Raw genomic sequence first — 23,123 nt, forward strand, 5'->3', positions numbered from 1 at the left:
TGAAGTTACCGTTTTGTCAAAAAAGCTTTGATAGTACTTACTTTTGTTTGTATAAAGGGATGTTGGTCTCAGTATAGATGTAGCTGAGATTAGAAGGGCACTGGTCCTTTCCCTTTCCGTTTTTACTGAGAAGTCACCAAAGGCCCAGACAGGAAACAGGTGGCCAGGGCCCTGGGGCAAAGAACAGCTCCTATAGGTGGTTGAGCTAGCATGTTCTTTGTAGGTGTCCGCACACATAGTTACATGAAGCACTGGACCCTCGTGGTGTCCTGTTCGAAATTAGGTCTTCAAGATTACATAAAAGTTAAAAGGGCTCAGTTGTTAAGCATCTGCCTTCAGCTCGGGTCATGATCCCAGGGTCCTAGGATCGAGTTCCTCATTGGGCTTCCTGCTCAGCAGCGGGGAGCCTGCTTCTCCCTCTCCTGCTCTCCCAGCTTGTGCGCTCTCTCTCTCTCTCTCTCTCTCTCTCTCTGTCAAATAAATAAGTAAGATCTTTAAAAAAAAAAGTAAAAAATAAAAAGTAAGCTAAACTTTCCAAGAAAAAACTTCATTATGAGTTAGAACAAGAGACCTTCTCTTGTCCTAACTCATTTAAACAGGCAAAATTTTTGAAGCTTGTGGGTATGTTTTGAAAGATTACAATTTTGAGTTAGGTTTTCCAGCATCTTTGTCCCCCGCCTCTTCAGCTTTTAGTTAGCTGAAACCAGGGCCTTGGAATTGGGGCCCGGCCTGTCTGCCCAGCGTTTGTCATCCCCCCTCCTTTAGGGCACTTTTGAAAGGTCTGCATCTCTCCTGTTGACATCCGTTGTGGGAACTGCCGGCTGCTATTTAAAGGCATTGAAAGTGGGTGCTGCTACCAAACATTTTTAGGACCTCTTTTAAGAGCTGAACCAAATTCTCATGTGTCAAATGCAGCTAATAAACCTGGTGGTGTTGTGGGGAGTATTAACTGAGAGAGCACAGTGCCTGACACTTGGTAAAGCCACACATCTTGAATGAGTATTCGTAATGATGGTGCAGAAGGTGCTTCAGGGGTACACACTGCAGTTTGGGTCTTTACTCAGAGATTGATGTCTCCTGTTTAGTTTTCTCATTTCAAAAAATTATAAAAAGGGTACTTCTAGATACTTTAGAAAATGTAAGAAGTATGCATATGAAAATAAAATTATCTCTGATGTTATCACTCTGTATTTTAATCACTGTTGGTGACTGCCTGAGTCGTTCTCGTGTATATTTTATAAATGCATTTTCATACTCGATTGTATACGTGCTGTTTAATAAAAGTAGAACTACTGTAGGGCGCCTGGGTGGCTCAGTTGGTTAAGCGACTGCCTTCGGCTCAGGTCATGATCCTGGAGTCCCGGGATCGAGTCCCACATCAGGCTCCCTGCTCAGCAGGGAGTCTGCTTCTCCCTCTGACCCTCCTCCCTCTCATGCTCTCTGTCTCTCATTGTCTCTCTCGCAAATAAATAAAATCTAAAAAAAAAAAAAAAAAAAAGTAGAACTACTGTATATGGTTTTTTAATTTTGTGGGCATTTTCCTGTGGCATTCAATATTCTTTATATTTGGAAGCATAATTTTTTTTGAAGTTGTAAGACACTGTATGGTGGGCCACAGTGTTTTGCAAACTTGGCACTGTTGACAGTTTGGGGTAAGTAATCCTTTCCGGTGGGGCACTGTCCTGTGCAGTATCTTATGTTGAACAGCATCCCTGGTCACTACCCTAGCTGCAGGTAGCATCCCTGAGTTGTGACACCAGAAATGTTTCTAGTCATTGCCGAATTCCTCCCCACTTCCCCTTTTGAGGACAACTGGTATCCCACATACAAACAGACTGTCGTGATTTGTTTCCCTTTTGAATGTTTGGGCTGGCTACAGTTTTCTAGATACATGACTTAAGTTTTTAATTCCTCATCAGACATTTTCGTGCACACCCATATTGGGGGCATTTCTAGAATAAAAAGTATACACGTTTTTGAGGCCAGAACCTGAGCATTATCTGACTGAAAAATTATTTTGTAATTAGGACAAAAGATGGAGGAAGAAGGTACAGAAGACAACGGCCTGGAAGAAGATTCCAGAGATGGGCAGGTATGTGGCGTCCACGGCAGAGACACTAGCAGGAGCTCCGTGACCAGCCACCCGGCCGTTGACGCCTTTCGTTCTCTTGACAGGAGGATATGGATGCAGGTTTAGAGAGCTTGCAGAACCTTGACATGATGGATGTGGGTGTGTTGGAAGAAAGCGAAGTTGAGAATAGCAGTGCTCCCGACTTTGGGGAGGACGGCGCTGACAGCATTCTCGGTTCCCTTTGTGATAGCAAAGAATACGTGGCGGCCCAACTGCAAGAGCTCCCAGCGCAGCTCACAGAGCATGCTGTAGGTAACTTGAAGACATGGTGGAATGTGCCAGTAGCCCTGGGGCTCCTCGGGGCTCCTCGGCGCTCGCGGGCCGCCGCTGGGAGTGAGAGCGCACTGGCGGTTGATTAAGTAGTGCACCACTGCGTCAGCAGTCACCAAAAACACGGAGTTCCGTGTCTAAAGCCTCGTGGTAAATTATATCCATTTAAACTGCACGTAAGTCAGAGGTTAACGAACAGCTCACTTCTCTACGATCCTGGGGAGTATTTTGATAAAAGGGTGGGAGGCCCTTCTGCAGCATGAATCGTAAAAGGCTGACACTGTTGGTGGAGGTATTTTCCTTTGGAAAACAGGAAACAGAAAACAGTTGATAATCTCAGCATTCGGTCATCCTGTTGGTTTTTTTTTTAAGATGTGTTCTAGGCACAAGGTTAGATGGTTCTATTAAAAGACGGGAAGGAGTGAAGGAAAGTATTCGTGCCCTCAGAAGCACCCCTCCCGTGAAAAGAAAACCACTCTTAACGGCCTCGTATATAAAGGAGAGCTTGAACTCTGTTACCAATATTGCTTCCTCAAGCTTTCGCTTGTAGTATTTGGCGGAGAACTCTGGTGGCCATCCTAAAACTGATTGCCATTTTAATCCTACTACCTTGGCATACTCAGCCTCTTAGTTTCCTCGGTATTTTTTGTGTTTTGGTTTGGTTTTCTGTTCTCTCTCTCTCTCTCTTTTTTTTTTTTAAAGGCACTAAGCTGGGCAGGGGGAAGGGGGGCCCTTGTAGGACTGGACTTTAAACATTAAAGGTCAAAAGTCACAAACTCCAAACGTCACTGCCCCTCAGCCTAGGGTGCCATTGAGCAACTGACTTGCTGGTCTTGGCCTCTCTCAGTGTGATCCTGTTGTGTGTTAATTATTTCCAGAGCATGGACTTGGCTTCTTACCTTTTGGTTAATCCAAGCATCCCGGTCATAAGCTTCAAACCTGGGAAAGGAAAAAAAAATACATTTGAGAAGGCATGTTTTTGTATTTCACTCAAGAAGGTAAAAACCTTTCAAATCGAGTGACATTTAAGATAGTAGTTCAGTTAAATGTTTTAAATAAAGCACCTTAGGTAAAAGTGCCCAGTTACTGTTATTTTTCAAAGTATCGTTGCCAAGTAAAATCGGAGAAGTGTGAAGTTTTTCCTTTTGCTTTTGAGCTCTGCTCTGGAAATCGTGTCCGGGTCACATATGTGGACCACCAGGAAATAGACGCTGCCTGGGAACTGAAAGTGTACCTTCCCGGGCCGGTGCTGACTGAGCACCTGCTGTCTGTGAGACCCTCTCAGGGGTGCAGTACCGCCCAGTCATGGAGCAGGCAGGAAGGCCGGCGAGAAACCGAATAATCCAACAGTGGACTTGCAGATGGTGGTGGGCAGCTTGAGGGAAGTAGACACGTGGGTCCCTTAGAAACTGGTGAGGTGCAGGCCTTGGAATTCACAGCTCTGTCTCCACTACGTGGTTCTCTGTTTTGTCTTTCAGGTGGATGGGGAGGGCTTCGAGAACACTTTGGATGCTTCATCATTGGACTTCAAAGTACCTCCGGTAAGATACCATTTTGGTGCTCCCTGGCTAGAAACATTATGCGAGCGGTTGATTTTCCGTGGTGAAAAAGGATGTGTGTCTGTGTAGAAATGATTCTGTGTAAAAATGATTCGTAAAATGAGCTGAGTGCCTGGGGTAAGAGGTTGAGCCAAACAAGTACAGTCCTACTGTTTGCATTCGGTGGGGACAGTGTTCATAACCAGCAAGAAAATGACTAGAAAAGTTCATCGAGGGAGAAGTTGAGGTGATTGGGCCGTAAGGCTCTCAGAGGAAACCCTACCCAAATTGAGGTCTGACCCCTGGGTCTGGAGTTAGCCCAGTGAAGGGGAAAAGAGGACCTTGGGCAAGGAGGGAGAGTGGCTGAATGTAGGGACGGAGGACACAGGGTGGGGGCAGAGACGCAGGGGTGAGGTTGCAGACGTGGATGGGCCTGACTACCCGCATCTGTGGGTCAGGGAAAGGGTTTGGCCCATTGTTTTAAGTACAGTGGGAAGTCAGTGGAAGGTTTTGGGAGGAGTGAACAGATGGTTTTGTTGACAGGTTCCAGTTATAAATAACAGCTTATTTGGGGAGAAATCGATCTCAAATCTGGTATGACGTACAAAACATTCGCTGTCTGTGCAACCTCTTGCTGTGGCTGTCTTTGCTCTCTCCAGAGGCCACTAGGTCAGCTCAGACTTGGGGTGGGATGGCCAGACCCTCCAGGGAGAATTGAACAGGCCAAGCATCACTGCTGCCTGCCTGGCTTTGCTGGGGAGAGGCCAACAAAATGGGCTTGTCCTCACCGAATCATCCCAGAATGGAATACGGTCGTTTTGAGTGGAGAGAGTTGTTTGAAACAGGTGTTTATTCACATGTGATTGAAGCTGTGTCTGCCAGGGAAGTGTATTTGCCCAGTTTTTAAGTACTTTGTGGAATTTTTTCTCTTTTCTTTTTTAAAACAGGATATTGAAGAACCTTTATTGGAGCCAGGTACTGATAAGAGAAACACGACAGTTAATGGTTTGAAAGTTTTCCCACTCTTTTTTTCAATCTATCTATATATTCTAAGCTGTGTATGGTCGCGTAAATGATTTTAATGGTGGACAATCCAGATCGTACAAGGATCAGAGATTGGAAACCCACTCGTATCACCAGATCTGTGGAAGTGCCGTTCTGGTTTCTGGAGGTCAAATATATTTGGTGAGATGTAGTGATTATTTTCATCTCTCTAACCACGTAGAGGGGCATTTAAGTAATTCCCCCGGTGATTCTTCCATGTGTTTCTACACATGAAACAGATCTTGTGATATTTTGCTGCAGTCTTTTTGATTACTACAGTTAAGGCAGGATAAAGTGGTTGTCAGGGCACTTATAACCCGAGAAGTGACTGGATTCCAGAAGAGGAAACAGAGTCTCTTCAGGAAAATTTTCAACGCATTACTCCCCTTGTGGACTGCGTTTATCTCCCACCTTGGAAGAGTTTCTGGTTTGCGTATTGGACTGTTCTGTTAAAAGAAATTCAAAGAAATTTGGAAATTGAGTTGTCATCAAATGGCAATCGCATTCGGTTCGGCACCTTGGACATTGGAAAACTAAGTCTGAAGACCCACACTTGAACAAAAACATGAAGAAGACTGTCGAGAAGCAGCCACGTGGTTGTAGGTGTTTGAATCTGTGGGGGCCTTTTCTCTTCCATGTAGCGTAGCGGCTTACTGTAGCAGTCGGTTGGAGTGCAGGTAGTGTAACCGGTGTAACTTTGTGTACCCGCGGGTTTTCCAATCTCTGTGTAGCTAGCAGTTCTCTTCGTGTTAGTGTGGCAGCCGTGCCAGTTCCGCATTTGTGATTGCTTTATTTCCCTGGTAATTAAACCTTGTGCCATTCTATTCCTGTTAAATCCGTAGAAAATGAGAAAATACTCGACATTTTGGGGGAAACTTGTAAATCTGAGCCAGTAAAAGAAGAAGGTTCCGAGCTGGAGCAGCCCTTTGCACAGGATACAAGTAGCGTGGGGCCAGACAGAAAGCTTGCGGAGGAAGAGGACCTTTTTGGCAGCGCCCATCCGGAGGAGGGTGATTTAGATTTGGCCAGCGAGTCAACAGCACAAGCTCAGTCGAGCAGGGCAGACACCCTGTTAGCGGTAGTGAAAAGGGAGCCCGTGGAGCAGCCAGGCGATGGCGCGCGGACGGACTGTGAGCCTGTAGGGCTAGAGAAGCCAGTTGAGCAGAGTAGTAAAGCCTCAGAGCACACGGAAGCCTCTAGCGAGGAGGCCGCGGAAGCGCCCCCGGAAGCCTCAAGCCCAGACCCCAGAGATAGCAAAGAAGACGTGAAGAAGTTTGCTTTTGAAGCTTGTAATGAAGTCCCTCCGGCTCCTAAAGAGTCCTCAGCCAGTGAGGGCGCTGATCAGAAAATGAGGTTTGTTTTTTCTCAGTTTTAGACCAGACGCTATCTCCTTTTCATTGGTCATTTAATGACACACATAAGCTGTTTTTTCTGCAATTGGCCAGCCAGACTGATGCAATTGTAGTTTACTTCTAAGCAATGTTTTATTTCTCGTTGTGTATTTCTAATGGGTGAATCTATTTCTTTTCTTTTTCTCAACCTACTATGGTTGTGTTCTTAAATTGTTAACGGCTATCTTCAGCTAAATCCAATTGACTTTTAAGAATCTGACATTGTATTTTGGGGGTCACATTTCCTAGAGAAGCTTGCAAAGGTGTCTTAAAATTTTATTTCAGACTAATTTTCTGGTAGGTATTCAGTTTTTAGCACATACCATACTTTTAATTTAGTTCTCTTTCATTTTGTTCCCGTCTGAGTAACATTCACTTTTGTCTCTAGCTCTTTTAAGGAAGAAAAAGATATAAAGCCAATCATTAAAGATGAAAAAGGTATGATTTAATTTATGTGGCAGGGAGCCGCCTACGGATCCCTTATTTGGGGAGGGAGGGGCTTACAGGTACCCACACTGGGGATCCGGTGGTTGGTTTCATGGAGGATTACTGGAAGTAACCATCTAACAGTATCTTGAGAGACTAGATTGAAATGTTGGTGAGCTTCTGTGGTTTATGTCTCTGTTGTGGTTTTCATTTATGGGATAGTGAAAATCCCAGTGCACCGCGTCCTATTACAGTCCCATTCTGCCCGTTAGAATAACAGAACAAGATTGCAGAAACTGCCATCCCGGTTGAGAATTGGTCATCAAAATTTCATTTCCGTTTGTAACTGACGAGGACCTGATGATTCCTTGAGTAAGGGAACGGTTTCTGCAACCCGTATTTTTTGTCTTCCATCCTGTAAATGCTTAGACCAGGAGAGTTGAAGTGGGAGGTAGCTGGGGTCTAAGAGCGGGCTGCGTCCTGAGGCAGGTCGTGCTCCTATCTGGCCTGGAGGCGAAGCCTGACCCTCTCCCTCCTGCAGCAGGTCGCACCAGCAGCAGCTCTGGCCGGAACCTGTGGGTCAGTGGACTGTCCTCCACAACTCGAGCGACGGATCTGAAGAACCTTTTCAACAAGTATGGGAAGGTGTGTGTCCCCCCCCCCCCAACTTTTTGCCACCCAGCCTCTGTTTGGCGTTAAATAATGAACTCAAGACTATGGAGAGTTCTTTCTTCTATTGTTAGTTTTGTAGGTGGTCTTTTCTGTGTGTGTGTGTGTGTCTATGTTTTTCCCTTTAAAAAAGCAAAACCACGAGGAAGAAAAGGCTCACCTGGTTTTGGGTAGTGTGCCTTGTTTCTTCGCTGAGAGTGGGTAATAGGCAGCAGATAGTTCATCGTGTCACAGAAAATGTATATAAATAGCTACATCTGAACGTTCTTATTCTAATTTCTCTTAAACTGCTCATTTTTTGGCTCATACAAAACTTAAAGCCGGCATGCTGAATTTTTTTCCCAAACAATAAGTGAAGAGTTGGCTTTTAATATTCCTGCATTTTTAAATACATAGTTCGAGAACAGGAACATATTGGGTTAAAAATAAATCAACAAATACTTGGTCCACAGGGGCAGAAAGAAAACATTACCATTCAGAAGCCTTGCAGGGACTCGAGGACATTTAAAACCCGATTTTCGTTGTCCTGGAATTAGATGGTGAAACAGTCTCACCTTCAGCCAGGAGGACCACCCTGGTCCTGTGGGTGCCTGTGGGGGCATGGCGCCCCTTGTCAGGGAGGAGCTGCAGGGAGTCCAGGCGGAGCTTTGCTGGATGTCCTGGCTGCCGTGGGCATTTCTCTGCCCAGGTCTGTGTCCCCGAGTAGGAGTTGGCGAATGTGTTCGTGACTTAAATGGACAGGACCCAGAAGAAGCATTCATGAGGGGAATTTTTCTTCACGGCGAATGTCTTTCGGAAGGGCTTAAAACTGGGAAGCCGCAACCCGTTCTCAGTTAGTTTGTTGACTTCCTTCTTGATTGAGGCACCAGTTGTGAAGCGTAGCCGCTGTCAGGGCGCTGGCCTAGATCTTACAGGCTGCTGGAGAGAGCATTTAAGTAAATACAGCATGTGACGAGGGATTCATTCAGGGACATTACAGCCTGCCATCAGTGTGTGGGAGGGAGACCGAGTTTAGATGGGGGTCTGGGGTTCAGCGCACCTTGCTGAGTAAGTGCTCTTTAAGCCGAGGCCTGAGTAATGATAGAGTTGGCCCTGCCCACAGAGCTTGGCATTGAACTAAAGCCGCGGGACTTAGGCCCAGTGGTGGGACGAGTCTGTAATTTGGATGAACTGATCAGGGATGCCTGAGTGGCTCAGTTGGTTGGGCGTCTGCCTTTGGCTTGGGTCATAATCCCAGGGTCCTGGGATCAAGTCCCATATCGGGCTCCTTGCTCAGTGAGGAGCCTGCTTCTCCCTCTGCCTGCCGCTCTCCCCGCTTGTGCTCTCTCTCTCTCTTTCTTACAAATAAATAAACTCTTAAAAAAAAAAAATGAACCCATCAAAGGCTGCTGTGAAGGTGGAGGGCAAGGCCAGGGGGCCAGGGACAGGTGAGGTGGTCTTGGATTTTGCTCTCAGGGCCGTGGGAGGTGATGTCTTTGCAAGGATAATTAGGTTGATGGGAAGGTCATGTGATCCTGTCATTGGCTCAGCCCCCTGACCTTGAAGAGAACGAAGAAGGGGAAGCTTCCTCTGAAAGAAGTGGCTCTCTCAAGAGAGTCTGTCCCCTTTGGCCCTGTATGGGGTGCTCTGGACAGAGGGGGGCTTTCCTCTGCAGGGAGAGTAGGCTCCTCCATATCTGCAAGTGGAAACATGGACACCAGGGTCTGCTGGGAACGTGAAGATGATGGACGGCCCCCCCGGTCGTCTCACAGCTGGGGACCCTGAGGTCCAGAGAGAGGAGAGGCCTTGCTCACGTTGACGTACTGAATCACAGCTGGTCAGAGCCAGACCCACTAGGGCTCTTGTGTCCTGATCAGGGGCTCTGCACTTTCAGTTCTCTAGAATGTCCTACAGGAACATTTACGTTTAACGCAAGCATCGTATAGTGGGGTTTAAATCTGCCATCTGGTTCCCTGTCTGCTCTCTGTTCTGTTTCTTGGATCCCTTGCTTCTCTGTATTTCCTGCCTTTTGAATTGAGTTTTTTTTTAAAGATTTTATTTATTTGACAGAGAGCAACAACCAGAGAGGAAACACAAGCAGGAGGAGTGGGAGAGGGAGAAGCAGGCTTCCTGCGGAGCAGGGAGCCCGATGCGGGGCTCGATCCCAGGACCCTGGAATCATGACCTGAGCCGAAGGCAGACGCTTAACAAGCCACCCAGGCGCCCCGAGTGTTTTTTTTTTTTAAAGATTTTATTTATTTGATAGATAGCAAGAGCAGGAACACAAGCCGAAGTGGGAGAGGGAGAAGCAGGCTTCCTGCCAAGCAGGGAGCCCCATGTGGGCCTCCATCCCAGGACTCTGGGATCATGACCTGAGCTGAAGGCAGACGCCTAACTACTGAGCCACCCAGGCGCCCCTGTGTTGAGTATTTCTTATGATCTGTCACTTATTAGCTGGAACTAGTATATGTCACTACTGTTGCTGTATTCTGCTTTCTTGAGGGGTAAAGTCCGCTTGCTTATTTGAGTTTTTTGTGTTTCTTAATGTGGGCATCCATCCCTGTGAACTTCGTTCTTAACTGCTGTTACTGCGCCCCATAGGTTTTGCTGTGTTACAGTTCCTTTTCACCTGTCTCAAGGTATTTGTCTTTTCGTTTCTTCTTTGAGCCGTTGGTTGAACTATAACTTTTCTTCGCTATCTGCGTATAGGAATTCTATTACAAGGCTTAATGCGGTCTGTCCTTCAGTGATATTCCAGTTCCCAGGGGGCGTTTGAACCTGGTAACGTGCACCGCCATCCTTCCCTCCCAGCCTTTGTGGTGGTGTCGTAACGGCTTTAATAAACAGCATAGTACACTCTTGGTTCGTTGATATGTTGGTTAGTTGTTTGGATTTTGGTGTGTTTGTGTTTTTTTGTTTTGTTTTTTCGTTTTTTGGTGTTTTTTGTTTTTGTTTTTGCTTTAAACATTTATCTTTTAAAGAGATACATAAATAAGAAAAAGCATGGGCTCTTTGTTAACTCGGTGTTTATGTTTTGGGGTGCTCTTTACTCCCTTTTGTTGATATCCAAGTTCCCATTGGGTATTGTTTTCCTTCCTCTTTAAACTTTTCTTATAGTACAGTGTTGCCAAGGATGAATTTCTGCTGCTTTTGTAGATCTGAAAATCATTCTTTCGCCTTCACTTTGAAAGCTGTTTTTGCTGCATGCAGAATTCTGGGGTTGGTTATTTATTTATTTATTTTTGGTCCAGACAGCAGTGGTGCTCCCTCCTTCTGGCTCATGTTGGCTCACCAGTTGGCTGTGGGTTTCACCTTTGCTCCTTAGGGCACAGGTGTCTTTCTTGTCTGGCTTACCTGGAAGGTTCTCTTTATCACTGGTTTGGAGCAGTTCATGCCACAGATGTGCTATGGTTTCATCTGCTAAGGTTTTCTGTGCTTGCTTTTGACGACACCACAGGTGGTCCTACAGCCCACTGATGTTCTGGTTCTGTTTTGGTTTGTTTCCATCTTTTTTCCTCTGTTTCATTTCGAGTAGCTTCAGTTGCTATGTCTTCAAGTTCCCTCATCTTTTTTTTTTTTTTTTTTTTTTTTTTTTTTTTTTTTGCAGTGTCTGCTATCCGTCCCATCTCATGTATTTTTCATCTCCAGAATTTTGGGTTGGGTGTTTTTTTAAATGTCTTCTCTGTGTTTACCTAACATTATCAGTGGTTTCTCCTAACTTGTCGAACATTTAGGATATAGCTAAAATAACTTTTAATATCGTCATCCACTAATTCTGTTACTGGAGTGCATTTTGGATCTCTGTTTATTGGTTGGTTGGTTTTCTTCATTAGAGTCATTTTCTCATTTCTTGGTTTACCTAGTCATTTTTGATCAGACACCAGGTGTTCTAGTTATTTGTGTGTCCCTGTCAGTGTTCTTGAGCTTTTGCTGGGACATAGTTCAGTTACTTGTTCCTCTCCAGGTTGCTGTTAGGCTTCTTTAGGTGAGCAGAGCAGCCTTAGTTTGGGGCTAGCTTTGTGCACTCCCAGGGCAGCACCCTTCTGAGGTCTCAGCCTGATGCGCCATGAATTGCAAGCTTTTCCGTTCCGGCTGTCAGGTTCACTCTGGAAAAAGTGAATTATTTGAGACTCTGAGCCTGGGGATTGTTTGCTCTTAACAGGTGGTTTTCTCCCTTGCCTCTCACATGTGTGCTGCTTAGAGGGCCCTTTGCAGCTCTCTGGGGCTGTCTTTATGCAGCACTTCCTCTCCGGTACTATGATTTCTTGCTGCCTTGATTTCTTCAGACATTGAGCTGTGCTCAGCTCTCAGATACCACCTCCCACCCTTACCTCAGGTCCTGTTCCCTGCCCTTGGCCGGGAACCTCTAGGAAGTAAGCCCGGGCAACCATACATGTGTGTGTGTCCCTTGCAGGGGTCACCGTCCTGTGTGGCCTGGTGTACAGTGTCTGAAAACCCCGGTTGCCTACATTTCCTCTAATTTGCGAGGTTTTTTTAGGCAGCAGGGGGGTAATGCTTGGTGTGCCAACCTGTCTGGAAGTCGAAATCCAATTGGAGAAAATGATCCAAGTGGGCAGTACTTTTGATTAAGGAGTTGTGGTTTGTGGAGTTTTAAATGTCTTTAGCTGGGATGCCTGGGTGGCTCAGTTGGTTAAGTGTCTGCCTTTGGCTCAGGTCATGATCTCAGGGTCCTGGGATCGAGTCCCACATCGGGCTCCCTGCTCCTCAGGGAGCCTGTTTCTCCCTCTACCTCTGCCTCTCTCTCTGTCTCTCATGAATAAATAAATAAAATCTTTAGGAAAAAAAAAAATCTTTAGCTTTCCGTGTTCGTCTTTTGTCACTCTGAGGGCTGATCTTGTATTGGAAGCAATTGTATTTTGATAGTCAGGATGAGGTAGAACCACTTTAATAACTAATTATGGCAAACCAACAATTTGTGGAGAAGTAAAAACTAGTGGAAAGAATTCTGATGATCAGGTAACTGCTAGTCATTTTTGACAAATCGTGTGGTGATTTATATGGGAAGGTAAGCGTGTCCTTTCTCATGAAGGTTGTCGGGGCCAAAGTGGTGACCAACGCCCGCAGTCCCGGAGCTCGGTGCTATGGATTTGTTACCATGTCGACATCTGATGAAGCTACAAAGTGCATCAGCCATCTCCACAGAACTGAGCTGCATGGAAGAATGATTTCCGTAGAGAAGGTGAGGTGACTCTTGCCTGTTATAACCTATCGAGTTCACGAGCGAGGTGACCAGGACCATGGGCCATTTCTAATCTGTGTTGTATTTTAGGCCAAAAACGAACCTGCTGGGAAAAAGCTGTCTGACAGGAAAGAATGTGAAGTGAAGAAAGAAAAATTATCTAGTGTCGACAGACATCATCCTGTGGAGATCAAAATTGAAAAGTAAACTGATTATTTAAAACCTTTCTCTTAAGCTTTCTCTCAGGGTGCGGGGGTGGGCTGGTCGGGAAGAGGGTAGGTGGCAGCCACAGGGTCACTCAGGCAAACTCGTGTCCTCCTTGCCTCAGGCAGCCTCACGGGCTTCTCACTTATGTATCATATTTGTGCATCTTGCTACCACTTACATGTTCAGGTTTCAGTAAGGGTCCCTGCGATGTAACCCGTAACTCTCAAAAGTATATTCACAGGAGCCTTAGTAAGTATTTACGTCCCAATGACTTAGTGGGCTGTTGAAAGAAAATAACACATCTGAAAGGAAAGAATAATAATTGTACTTCACTCAGAGTTCTGGGTCCTTGCACAGCCACTCATACCATGGAATTGTTTCCTGACCCAGACTGGTGTTCATGCAGTCCTTGTTTTTTATCACAGGAACGCAACCCAATCTAATGTTGAAAAGAATGACCTCAAGCTAGTAGTTGTGCAGTGTCAGGCAGTTGTCAAGTATTGCTGTGTTTCCCTCAAAGATGTAAGGTATCCCGGGATACCTGTGAGTTTCCTGTGGCACCCGCGGGGTACCTTGGCACAGAACTTTGGGATCTCTGGGTCTGAGATACCATCTATAAAGGATGGAAATTGGGACAGGTTTTTCAGAGCAGGATTGCTTGCTAATTTTCTCAGAGTCGTCGGTGTATCCTCTGGAGAAGGTAGATTTCGGTGATGTTCCTGATGGTGGTACAATTCTCAGGGCTGAGTACATTAAGTTTATATTGTCAGTACCATTTACTTGCCCTTCTAGGGCCACTTTCACTCTAAAGATTGAACCCTTTGCTGAGAATCTGTCAATCTCAGTGATTCCATTTTGCCATTGTTTCTTATATTAAGAAAACGTACAGTCGAGCGAATGTGTGGACTTCCTTAATACCCCTAAGTTTACAACTCCCATTCTGAAAGGTATAATTGCCGGTCTTCATTCCAAATTGGAATCTGTTGGCCCATGAGCAATGGATGTCAGATTAGCCTTCGTGTATTTACAAGCGAGACCTGTAATTTTATCAGCAGCTTCTCCAAAGAGATGTGTTCTATCAGCAGTGCTAAAAAAAAAAAAACAGAAACAAAAACAAAAAAACCCTGTATTTGTAGAATATTGGTAGCTCTTCAGAGTTGTTCAGAGTTCTTGGTGTTTTGGAATGCATCTTTATTGATTTTCTGACCACACGGTGAGACGTGTTTGCGGGAGAAAGGAAGAGGGTAATAACTAGCTCACCTGCATCAGGTGGTTCGATTGATCCCTGGAAGAGTCCTAGGTCACAGAGGGAACAGGCTTCAGAAAGAGACGTGCCCCGCTAAAGAGCACCCAGCCCAGCTAGGAAGTGGCAAGGCCAGGATTCGGTCTGGGCTGGCCGCCCCCAGCACTGGGGCACATAACCAGGTGATGAACTTGGTATGTTTAAAACCAAACTGCCTTCAGGTGGTCTGGGAGGTTGAGCATTTCAAAATATGTTTTAACCATATTTTTTCCTTCCAGTAAACCTTTGTTTGTTAACCTTTTCTTTGACTTTAAGAATTTCTAAGTTCAGGGACGCCTGGGTAGCTCAGTCAGCTCGGGTCGTGATCCTGGGGTCTTGGGATCAAGTCCTGCATCGAGCTCCTTGCACAGCGGGGAGCTTGCTTCTCCCTCTGCCTGTTGCTCCCCCTGCTCTCGTGCACGCTCTCTGACAAATAAAATCTTAAAAAAAAAAAAAAAAAAAGAATTTCTAGGTTCAGTAGTCAACTTAAGTGAAAAATAGAAACACTTTTCTAAAGAAGTGGCTCGTCTTCCCCGAGTTGGATGAGTGGTGATTTTTATATAGTTGACATTTGGAAAGTCCACACAAATGTCAAGCATAATCCCACTACCCAAGGGTGACCCTCTTTTGTGTATATTTCTCCAGCCTTTGTTCATACTCTCGTGTTTGTATTTTAGAAATTAGTTTTTAACTTGGTGTTACAGGAGGTTGCTTTGTGTCTAGGTGGTGCCATGTGAGTACAGAACAACCAGGGGGTCTCCTTGGAGAGAGAAGGCGCCACCCCAGAATAGCGGGAGACGCACATCAGATGTAATTCATTGTGGCTTTACTTGCAGCCATGTAGTCACCGGAAGCCATCACTGTTTCTCTTAGAAGGGACACGGACGGCTTTAGCTGTTGAGGGGGAACCAGATCCGCGTGTATTACCCACGGCAAAGCTGAGGGGAGAAGTGCTATAGTGCAGCATGCTGAGTGCTGTCCCAGCCTCGCGGGGCCTCACAAAGCATAGGCACGGGCGGTGGAGCCCAGTCATTGACAGTAAAGGCCACTCAGTAAGGGTGGTCGTCCCAGGGAAATTGTTTGAATAAGTTGACGCACCTACAGTGTTTGGGGTTTTGTGTTTTTTTCTTTTTTCTTAAGCAAAACCAATACGCTAAAAAAAAACAGTTCTTGATCCTGGTAAACACCATCAATTATTATGGTATGTGTTTACAATTTAAAATACTGGGGGCGCCTGGGTGGCTCTGTTGAGTGTCCAACTTTTGCTTTTGGCTCAGGCCATGATCTCAGGGTCGTGAAATCCAGCCCCTTCAGGCTCCACGCTCAGCAGAGTCTGCTTGGGATTCTTTCCCTCTGCCCCTCCCCCTGTTCATTTTCTCTCTCAAATATTTATTTTAAAAAAAATTTATTTTTACTTTTATTTTTTTTAAGATTTTATTTATTTATTTGACAGAGAGACAGCGAGAGAGGGAACACAAACGGGGAGTGGGAGAGGGAGAAGCAGGCTTCCCGCCGAGCAGGGAGCCCGATGCGGGGCTTGATCCCAGGACCCTGGGATCATAACCCGAGCCGAAGGCAGATGCTTAACGACTGAACTACCCAGGTGCCCCAATTTTTTTTTTAATAAAGTTTTTCTTGGGGCACCTGGCTGGCTCCGTCGGTGCATTCCGACTCTTGATCTCACTTAGAGTTGTGGGTTCAGGCCCCACATTGGGTATAGAGATGACTTAAAAATAAAAAAAAAATTTTAAGGTTTTTTTAAAGCGAATGTTTTTAATTTTTTTTTTTTTTAAGATTTTACTTATTCATTTGAGAGGGAGAGGGCATGAACACAAATCGGCAGGGAGGGGAAGAGGGAAAGGGAGAAGCAGACTCCAGGCTAAGCACAGAGCAAGATGCAGGGCCCAGTCCCAGGACCCTGAGATCACGACCTGAGCGAAGGCAGATGCTTAACCTACTGAGCCACCCAGGTGCCCCAAAGTGAATATTATTTTAAAGATGACAGCTCTGGGGTGCCTGAGTGGCTCATTCGGTTAAGCATCTGACTCTCTGTTTTTGGCTAAGGTCATGATCTCCAGGTTTTTGAGATTGAGCTCCACGTCAGGCTCCACGCTGGGCATGGAATGTGCTTAGGATTCTCCCTTTCTTTCTCCCTCTGCCCCTCCCCATTCACCCCCGCCCCCGACAGACACACACACACACACACACACACACACCCCTCCAAAAAAAAAGACAGCTTTGTACTGTGGAAGTTGAGAGAGGAAGAGTGAGCTGAGAGGTTTCTTTGGACAGCCTGAGCTCTGCCTGGGTTGTAGGGAAGAAAGGGCAGGGAGCACTGGTTAGGGAACCCCAAGGGGCCTGGCTTTCCCGTCCTGGACCCTGGCACGTGGTGGGCATTTAATAAGTGTGGGATTTAATTACTCAGGACAAACAGCATTAGGGAATATGGGAGACAAGTGTGAGTGGCAATGATGATTTAGTTCACCGCGTAGAATAAAGCTGCCTTCAGTTGAAGTGTTACTAACAGTTTCCACATGAGCTGGAATGTAGCCATCTTAACTCCCCCAGAGTATGCAGAAGTGACCAGGTGCAGTGTTCAGGGTGGGTGGCCCACTGCTTCATGTAGCAGGCACCTCGCATCCTCATGCTGTACCTCTGTTCTATTTTATACTGAATTTGTTTGGAAAAAAACTTAAAAATTCCACCTGGAGTGAAACACTTAAAATCAGTTTTTTGCAAGCATTCTTCTCTACTTGGGAGCGTCTCTCGTGTGCCCGTGTGCTGTCTTGCAAACCACTGCATCGAGCAGTTCGGAAAACCGTCCACGAGCCTGCAGTTCCGTGCTGCGTATTTCTAGGTGTAGCAGAGAACTCCGTGGGGAATAAGGGCTGTGTCTCGAGCGGGTATTAGATCATCACGGCAGCTTCCCAGTAACTATTCCCGTCCACTTGCTGCCCGGCTGGGTGGTTGTGTATGGAAGTCAGTAAGTGAGCTGCTGCCAGAGTCCCAGGAACTCAAGTGTGATGACCGTGTTTTTAAATAGAACTGCGATTAAGAAGGAGGAGAAGATGGAGAAAAAGGAGGAAAAAAAGCCTGAAGACATTAAGAAGGAAGAAAAAGACGAGGATGAGCCAAAACCAGGACCTACAAATCGGTCCCGAGTCACCAAATCAGGTGAGCAGAGCCTGCCCAGGGCTCCCCAGGAGAGTAGAGCCTGGTGGGAGGGGCTGGGGGGCGTGTCGTGGAGTGAGTGAGCCAGTGAGGGCGGTGTGCGCTGGGCTGACTGCGGGCTGACTGCGGGCTGACTGCGGGTTCTGTTGATCGGCAGCTGATAAAGCAGCAGGGCCTCAGGGGATGACTGGCTTGAAGGAGTCTCTGGTGACATCACACACCTGGAGGTGTTCCGCTCCGTGATTTATGGTCACTGACGGCTCAGGGACCGGGCTGCTTGCTCTTCCTGCGTACCTTTGGCAGATGTGCGAGGGAGAGGTGTCCTGGTTCTTGTCACAGATTTGATGCTTGTTCCGCACCTTCAGATTGCCATGAGGCACCACAGAATGTTTTGTGGAGAAAACAAAACCCAGTTCTCCCCGCCCCTCCCCCCCAGTAAAACAAACAAAACTCAGCCATCTGGAGCCTTGGAATTTGGTACAGCGCATTACAAATTAGATAAGTGTTTGGGGTAATTTACTGGCAGTCTCATGAGGAACGTGTTTTTAAAATGTTTCTCAAGTATTGCAAATCTCCCCAAATCAGTAATAGTCATGGTGGTTAGAGTCTGGTTATTGTGTCATCGAGGGGAAGAACCCATTTGGAAGCCTTTATTGCTATATATGAATGAAGGGAAGCCCAGCCATCTGATTCAGAACACAAGGGCCTGAATTTGCAGAGCCTTCCAGAATGTGGAGGAGTACTAAAAAATGGAAATTGGTTATCCTGGAGCCACTAGGATTGAGCATGCGGGTAAAGGAAGCTGGTGGGTTGGATGTGTTTGTGTTGCAGAATGCACCTTGACTTAGATTTACATTGTAAGATTCGGGGAAATCACAGCCACTTCATCCCAGGTGAGCAAAGACCTGTGAAGGTACACCAGCTGCTTCGTGTCCGTAGTGCACGCTGCAGGTCAGAACGAGGAGAGAGAGGAGGTGCGGAGGCTCCAGGGATTCGCATGAGTCCCTAGAAGGAGCAGCGAGAACCCCCAGTCAGCCCGTGCGCTACCTGCTGTCGGGAAGTGGGGGCATCAGCGGGTTTTCAAAGATCGCTGTGTTTTTTTCCTGAAGGAAGCAGAGGAATGGAACGGACGGTCGTGATGGATAAATCGAAAGGAGAGCCTGTCATTAGCGTGAAAACCACAAGCAGGTCAAAAGAGAGAGTAAGTATTGCTTCCTCCCCAAGTCCAGCGGATTTGTGGGTGGTTTAACGACCCCTTTGATTTGCATTATGAAAACAACGGCTAGCCTTTAAAAGTTGAAGAGTTCTTTGAAGTGCTCAGAAGGCATGTTATTAACTGTTTCGATTGTATGTACACACATACAGTTAGGTTCTACAGCTTATTTCAAAACAATACTTAATGTTTTTATTTTCCCTGATGTGTTGACCCTTCACGGGTTCTTCGTCGGATTATACCATCTTCTTGAAAGGAAACCGGTTCACAGAAAGCCCACCGTTGGGTAGGATGGGCAGGACCCAGGCTCTTCAAGTCAGAAGGCAGGCTCTGCTCCTTGGTTGACCTAGTGCTAGTTGATTCACTTCTTCTCTTGATTTGTTCACCTTCTGTGACATTAACGGGAAAGAAAAGAGTCCACTACAAAACCGACTTTGATGTTGTCAGAGAATGGACCTCCATTTCTTAAGTGGTACACAGCTGGACAAACTAGTGGCTTCTCATTTTGTTTTTTTCCACCCTGGAAAACAAAACCTTCTGCTTAGCAGCTGAAGGTTCTAGCTGAAACATTCCCGAGGAGAGCTGTCCTCTTGGAGCGAACGCAGAGCTATCGGTATTCATCCAAGAACATTTTGTTGTGGAGGACTGACTTTTGAAATGAAAACTTGTGTTCTCAAATACAGTCATTCATAATGTCTTATGGGCTACGTGAAAACCATAAAAAGAACTATAAAAATAGAGAAATCTAAAGAAAGCCCGCCAAAATCCCCATAAACTTACCACCGGAATAACTCTGGAGTTAGAAAAAATAAATAGTAATAAAGTGTGCTTGATTAGAACCTTGAGGTCATGTAGGAGGATGACAGCATAAGAACAGAAGCCTCTTCGCTTTCACGTGGACTCCTCACACTTCCTTTCCAAGGGCATCGTACACAGGACACGGCGTGTACGCTCTTATTTCCAAATAATTACGGAGTCCCAGGAAGTTGCCAAAATAGTATGGTCTATGTACCCGTCACCCCGCTTCCCCCAGTAGTTTCCGCTCACATAACTATAGCCCAGTTTCCAAGCCAGGACTGTGACATTGGTCTGTGGGATGTGCATGCGTGGAGTGCTAGGACCTTCAGTTACTGGTGGAGTCCACGTGAGCACCACCGCGGTCAGGATCCAGGGCCAGACCGCAGAGATCTCCCGCTCGTGACCCACCCCACCGGCCCAGCCCCAGCCCTGGGAAGCTGGTCTTCTGCTTCCCATCTCTAGAATGTTGTCCCAGTGAGAATGGAGCACGTGACCTCAGCATGATGCCCTTGAGAGCCGTGCAGGTTGCGTGTGTGTGTATGTGCCCTCTCTTTAAAGCTGTGTTTAGCTTCCCCTCTCTTCCTCGGTGCTGCCTGCGGAGGTGGCAGCCATCTGTTACTGGGCATCATGGCTGCCCTCAGACCTCTGGTGAAGCCCAGGATCGTTAAAAAGAGGACCAAGAAGTCCATCTGGCACCAGTCAGACCGATATGTCAAAATTAAGCGCAACTGGTGAAAACCCAGAGGCACTGACAGTAGGGTGCGCAGAAGATTCAAGGTCCAGATCTTGATGCCCAACATCAAGGGAGCAACAAGAAAACAAAGCACACATTGCCCGGTGGCTTCCGGAAGTTCCTAGTGCACAACATTGAGGAGCCTGAAGTGCTGCTGACGTGCAGCAAATCTTACTGTGCAGAGATTGCTCACAGTGTCTCCTCCAAGAACCGCAAAGCTATTGTGGGAAAAGCAGCCCAGCTGACAGTCACCAGTCCCAGTGCCAGGCTGCACAGCGAAGAAAATGAATAGTTTGTTGTGCACGTCATATTCGTGTTAATAAAACCATAAAACTACAAAAAAAAAAAGCTATGTTTACGGCTGCCCTGTGATCTCTTACCTGGTCCCTCGATTAGGGACACTTGGTGTCACGGCCCCTGTTGAGGACTGCTGTGTGGCAGCGTTGGTGTGCACTGGCCGTGGCGGGCTCCAGGTTTCTAGGTGCCGAGGAGCATGGATGTTGTTCTTTGTGACGGATGTTCTCCGAGTGCCCTTCAGAAAGGGAACAGGATCCTGTAGTCCCTGGGTGTGTAGAGCGCGCCAGGCTGCTGGTATGTGGGAGGCCCGGCTGTGGACACTAGCTGCACCCTCACCTGGGCACTTCAGGTGTCCGGCCCTCCGCCCTCCGGCCTGCAGTCTGTGGGAACAGACTCAAAACTCCTTGCCCATCTCATGGGTGAAGAGTATCATCCTGGTGTTTTGGGTTCTGATCTTTTTTTGTGATGGGATTGTCCTCTCTGGGGCCCTCTCTTTTTGGCAGAATATCTGTTCGTAACTGTTCCTTGCCTTTCTATTGGGTTGGTCCTCCAGCCCCACCATCCACGAGGTAATTAAGAAAATAACCTGGGGAGGGGCGCCTGGGTGGCTCAGTCGTTAAGCGTCTGCCTTTGGCTCGGGTCATGATCCCAGAGTCCTGGGATCGAGCCCCGCATCGGGCTCCCTGCTCAGTGGGGGGCCTGCTTCTCCTACTCCCACTCCCCCTGCTTGTGTTCCCTCTCTAGCTGTGTCTCTCTCTGTCAAATAAATAAATTAAAAAAGAAAATAACCTGGGGAAATTTTTTGAAATGTCTCCCAGGCCCCTTCCCTAGAGACCCTGAGGTGGTGGGTCAGCAGGAGGCCCTGTATTCCAAGCTGTGAAAGCTTCCTGGGAGAGTGATCGTGGCTAGCTTGGGTGTCCTAGCCTCCAAGAGCCTCAGAAATGAGAGTCGGCAGGTGACATTTTGTGCCTTATCCTGGAAACGGAGTGGCAGGGCAGTTGCCCATGACTACTTTGTAGCTGAGTAGGAGCTCTCTTTCCCAGGAGAGCTGCTTCGGCCTGTTGTATTTGAAGGCCTGAGGCAGCAGGTGAGAAGTGCAGTCCATCATCCAGCTGGGCATCCAATGTGCACGTGCCCCATGGCTCTGTGAGGCCTTGTTCTAGATTACGCAGAGTCCTTGGCTCTGCTGCGCTAGATCTGCCTGTAGGTTTTGTGGGGTGTCATCCCTCCTTGCTCCTCCATGACGCCCTTTGTTTGCAGTGTGTGAAGGTAGCTCTCTAGAGTGAGCAGCGTCTCTGGGCTGTGGGTGAGCCGAACTGCCTCCTGGGTCTTCGTGGAAACCATGAGGGACAGAAGAATTTTAATCTACCCCAGATACGCATATAACTTTCTTTGTGTGCTGGTTGCATTTTTTTGACGTTAATAAACCAATTTTGGTAAACAGAGCTCCAAGAGTCAGGATCGCAAATCAGAAAGCAAAGAGAAGAGAGACATCTTGTCGTTTGATAAAATCAAAGAGCAAAGGGAGCGCGAGCGCCAGAGGCAGCGGGAACGGGAGATCCGAGAGACGGAGAGGCGGCGGTGAGTGGGGCCCCGCAGCCTGGCAGGTGGGTGGTCTCCTCTGGGGGCGTTCCGCCTTTCTCCCCAAGCGAGTGACCTGTCTGGCCCAGGCTTGCTGGCTGCCTTGTTTCCCGAGGCAAAAGGCGAGGGTCAGGAGGGGTCGTGGTCAGCCTCGGCATGATGTTCCTCAGAGCTGGTTTTGTTCGAGACATGAGCTGGTATCAAGAGTCTGACGCTTAACCAACTGAGCCGCCCTCATCAGAGTTGCTCTCCGCTGTGTAGCGCGTTTCCCCTGGCCCAGGTAGCAAGCTCACCTGTGTGTGGCTTTGATGGAAGGACCCCCAGTGTCGAGGTCTCGGTCTTCCCTGCTGAAACCCCACATAAATAAGATCAAGAATGCAGCCAAGGGATGTGGCATTTTTATTATTAGAGATGTTATTCACGGGAGTGGCGTCTTCGCTCCTGAAATGTCTGCATCTCCGCAATTTCAGGTGGCCTCAGTCACACGCGACATTCTTTGCCACGCTCACCTTTTGTTAAGGAGGCAGTTTATGGAAGGAGGCCTGTTCCCAGTCTTGCCTTCTGCCTTTTCCCATCCAGGGCTCCCTTGCCATTTTCCCTCGTATACCGCGTGGCGAAACAAAAGCTTTACGTCATGGTGTTTGGAGAACTTTCTTGAGTGAAAGCGGGTCGTGTAGAAACTTCTCCAGTTACGCTACATTTGCTTTCTTACGTAGTGGGGTTCCGGCGTCTCTGCTTATGTAGCTTTAGAAAGTAAAAGCACCACTGGCTGTCATGTTTCCCACTGGCTCGCACTGACTCTGGAGCCTTTCCAGTCCCTGGGGAGCAGGTGCGAGGAGTGGCAGCGACTCCTTTGGCAGATGCAGAGGGGGCGTCCCCAGTCCCCCTCAGCTCCGGGCGTGCGGTGGCTGATGGTGCGAGCCCTGGCGCCAGGCCGCATACCGCCGGCCCCCTCAGCTCATGCCTGGCCTTCTGTGCCCACGGCTTCCCAGGTCGGCACGAAAAGGCGCGGTTATTAGAAAATGCGGCCTTGTAGGAGGGAAGGTGTGGAGGAGGAGGGCCCGTTACACAGCGTCGTGCAGTCCTTCCTCCGGGCTTCTCTCTGTGCAAGGCAGCCTTCGTTGTAGCAGTTGGCCTTGGCTTCTCTTACATCTCTTCCCCTTAATGTGTGGCTTCACTTTGGTGCCTTTGAG

The 23,123-nt window shown here is 47.4% G+C and overlaps 2 protein-coding genes across 9 annotated transcripts in view; one reads left to right on the forward strand and one right to left on the reverse strand.

Moving 5' to 3' along the window:
• The window catches only part of RPL36 (ribosomal protein L36), a 173,067-nt gene that overhangs the window by 52,735 nt on the left and 97,209 nt on the right, over positions 1-23,123 (reverse strand). The gene's annotated exons all lie outside the window — the stretch shown is intronic.
• SAFB2 (scaffold attachment factor B2) overlaps positions 1-23,123 on the forward strand; it is a 32,805-nt gene that overhangs the window by 3,585 nt on the left and 6,097 nt on the right. For 2 of the 7 annotated variants that reach the window (XM_036111907.2, XM_036111910.2), the window contains exons 3-15: positions 2,028-2,092; positions 2,176-2,379; positions 3,280-3,399; positions 3,880-3,942; positions 4,887-4,914; positions 5,826-6,336; positions 6,763-6,812; positions 7,342-7,445; positions 12,499-12,648; positions 12,739-12,851; positions 17,181-17,311; positions 18,418-18,509; positions 21,794-21,930. In XM_036111907.2, coding sequence (XP_035967800.1) covers positions 2,028-2,092; positions 2,176-2,379; positions 3,280-3,399; positions 3,880-3,942; positions 4,887-4,914; positions 5,826-6,336; positions 6,763-6,812; positions 7,342-7,445; positions 12,499-12,648; positions 12,739-12,851; positions 17,181-17,311; positions 18,418-18,509; positions 21,794-21,930 — 1,768 coding nt within the window. The remainder of the gene's footprint in view (positions 1-2,027; positions 2,093-2,175; positions 2,380-3,279; positions 3,400-3,879; positions 3,943-4,886; positions 4,915-5,825; positions 6,337-6,762; positions 6,813-7,341; positions 7,446-12,498; positions 12,649-12,738; positions 12,852-17,180; positions 17,312-18,417; positions 18,510-21,793; positions 21,931-23,123) is intronic. The other 5 variants (XM_036111908.2, XM_078057063.1, XM_078057071.1 and 2 more) reach the window with 3 other exon arrangements.

Source organism: Halichoerus grypus, chromosome 1 (genome assembly GCF_964656455.1).
Source record: "Halichoerus grypus chromosome 1, mHalGry1.hap1.1, whole genome shotgun sequence".
Classification (NCBI taxonomy): Eukaryota; Metazoa; Chordata; class Mammalia; order Carnivora; family Phocidae; genus Halichoerus; species Halichoerus grypus.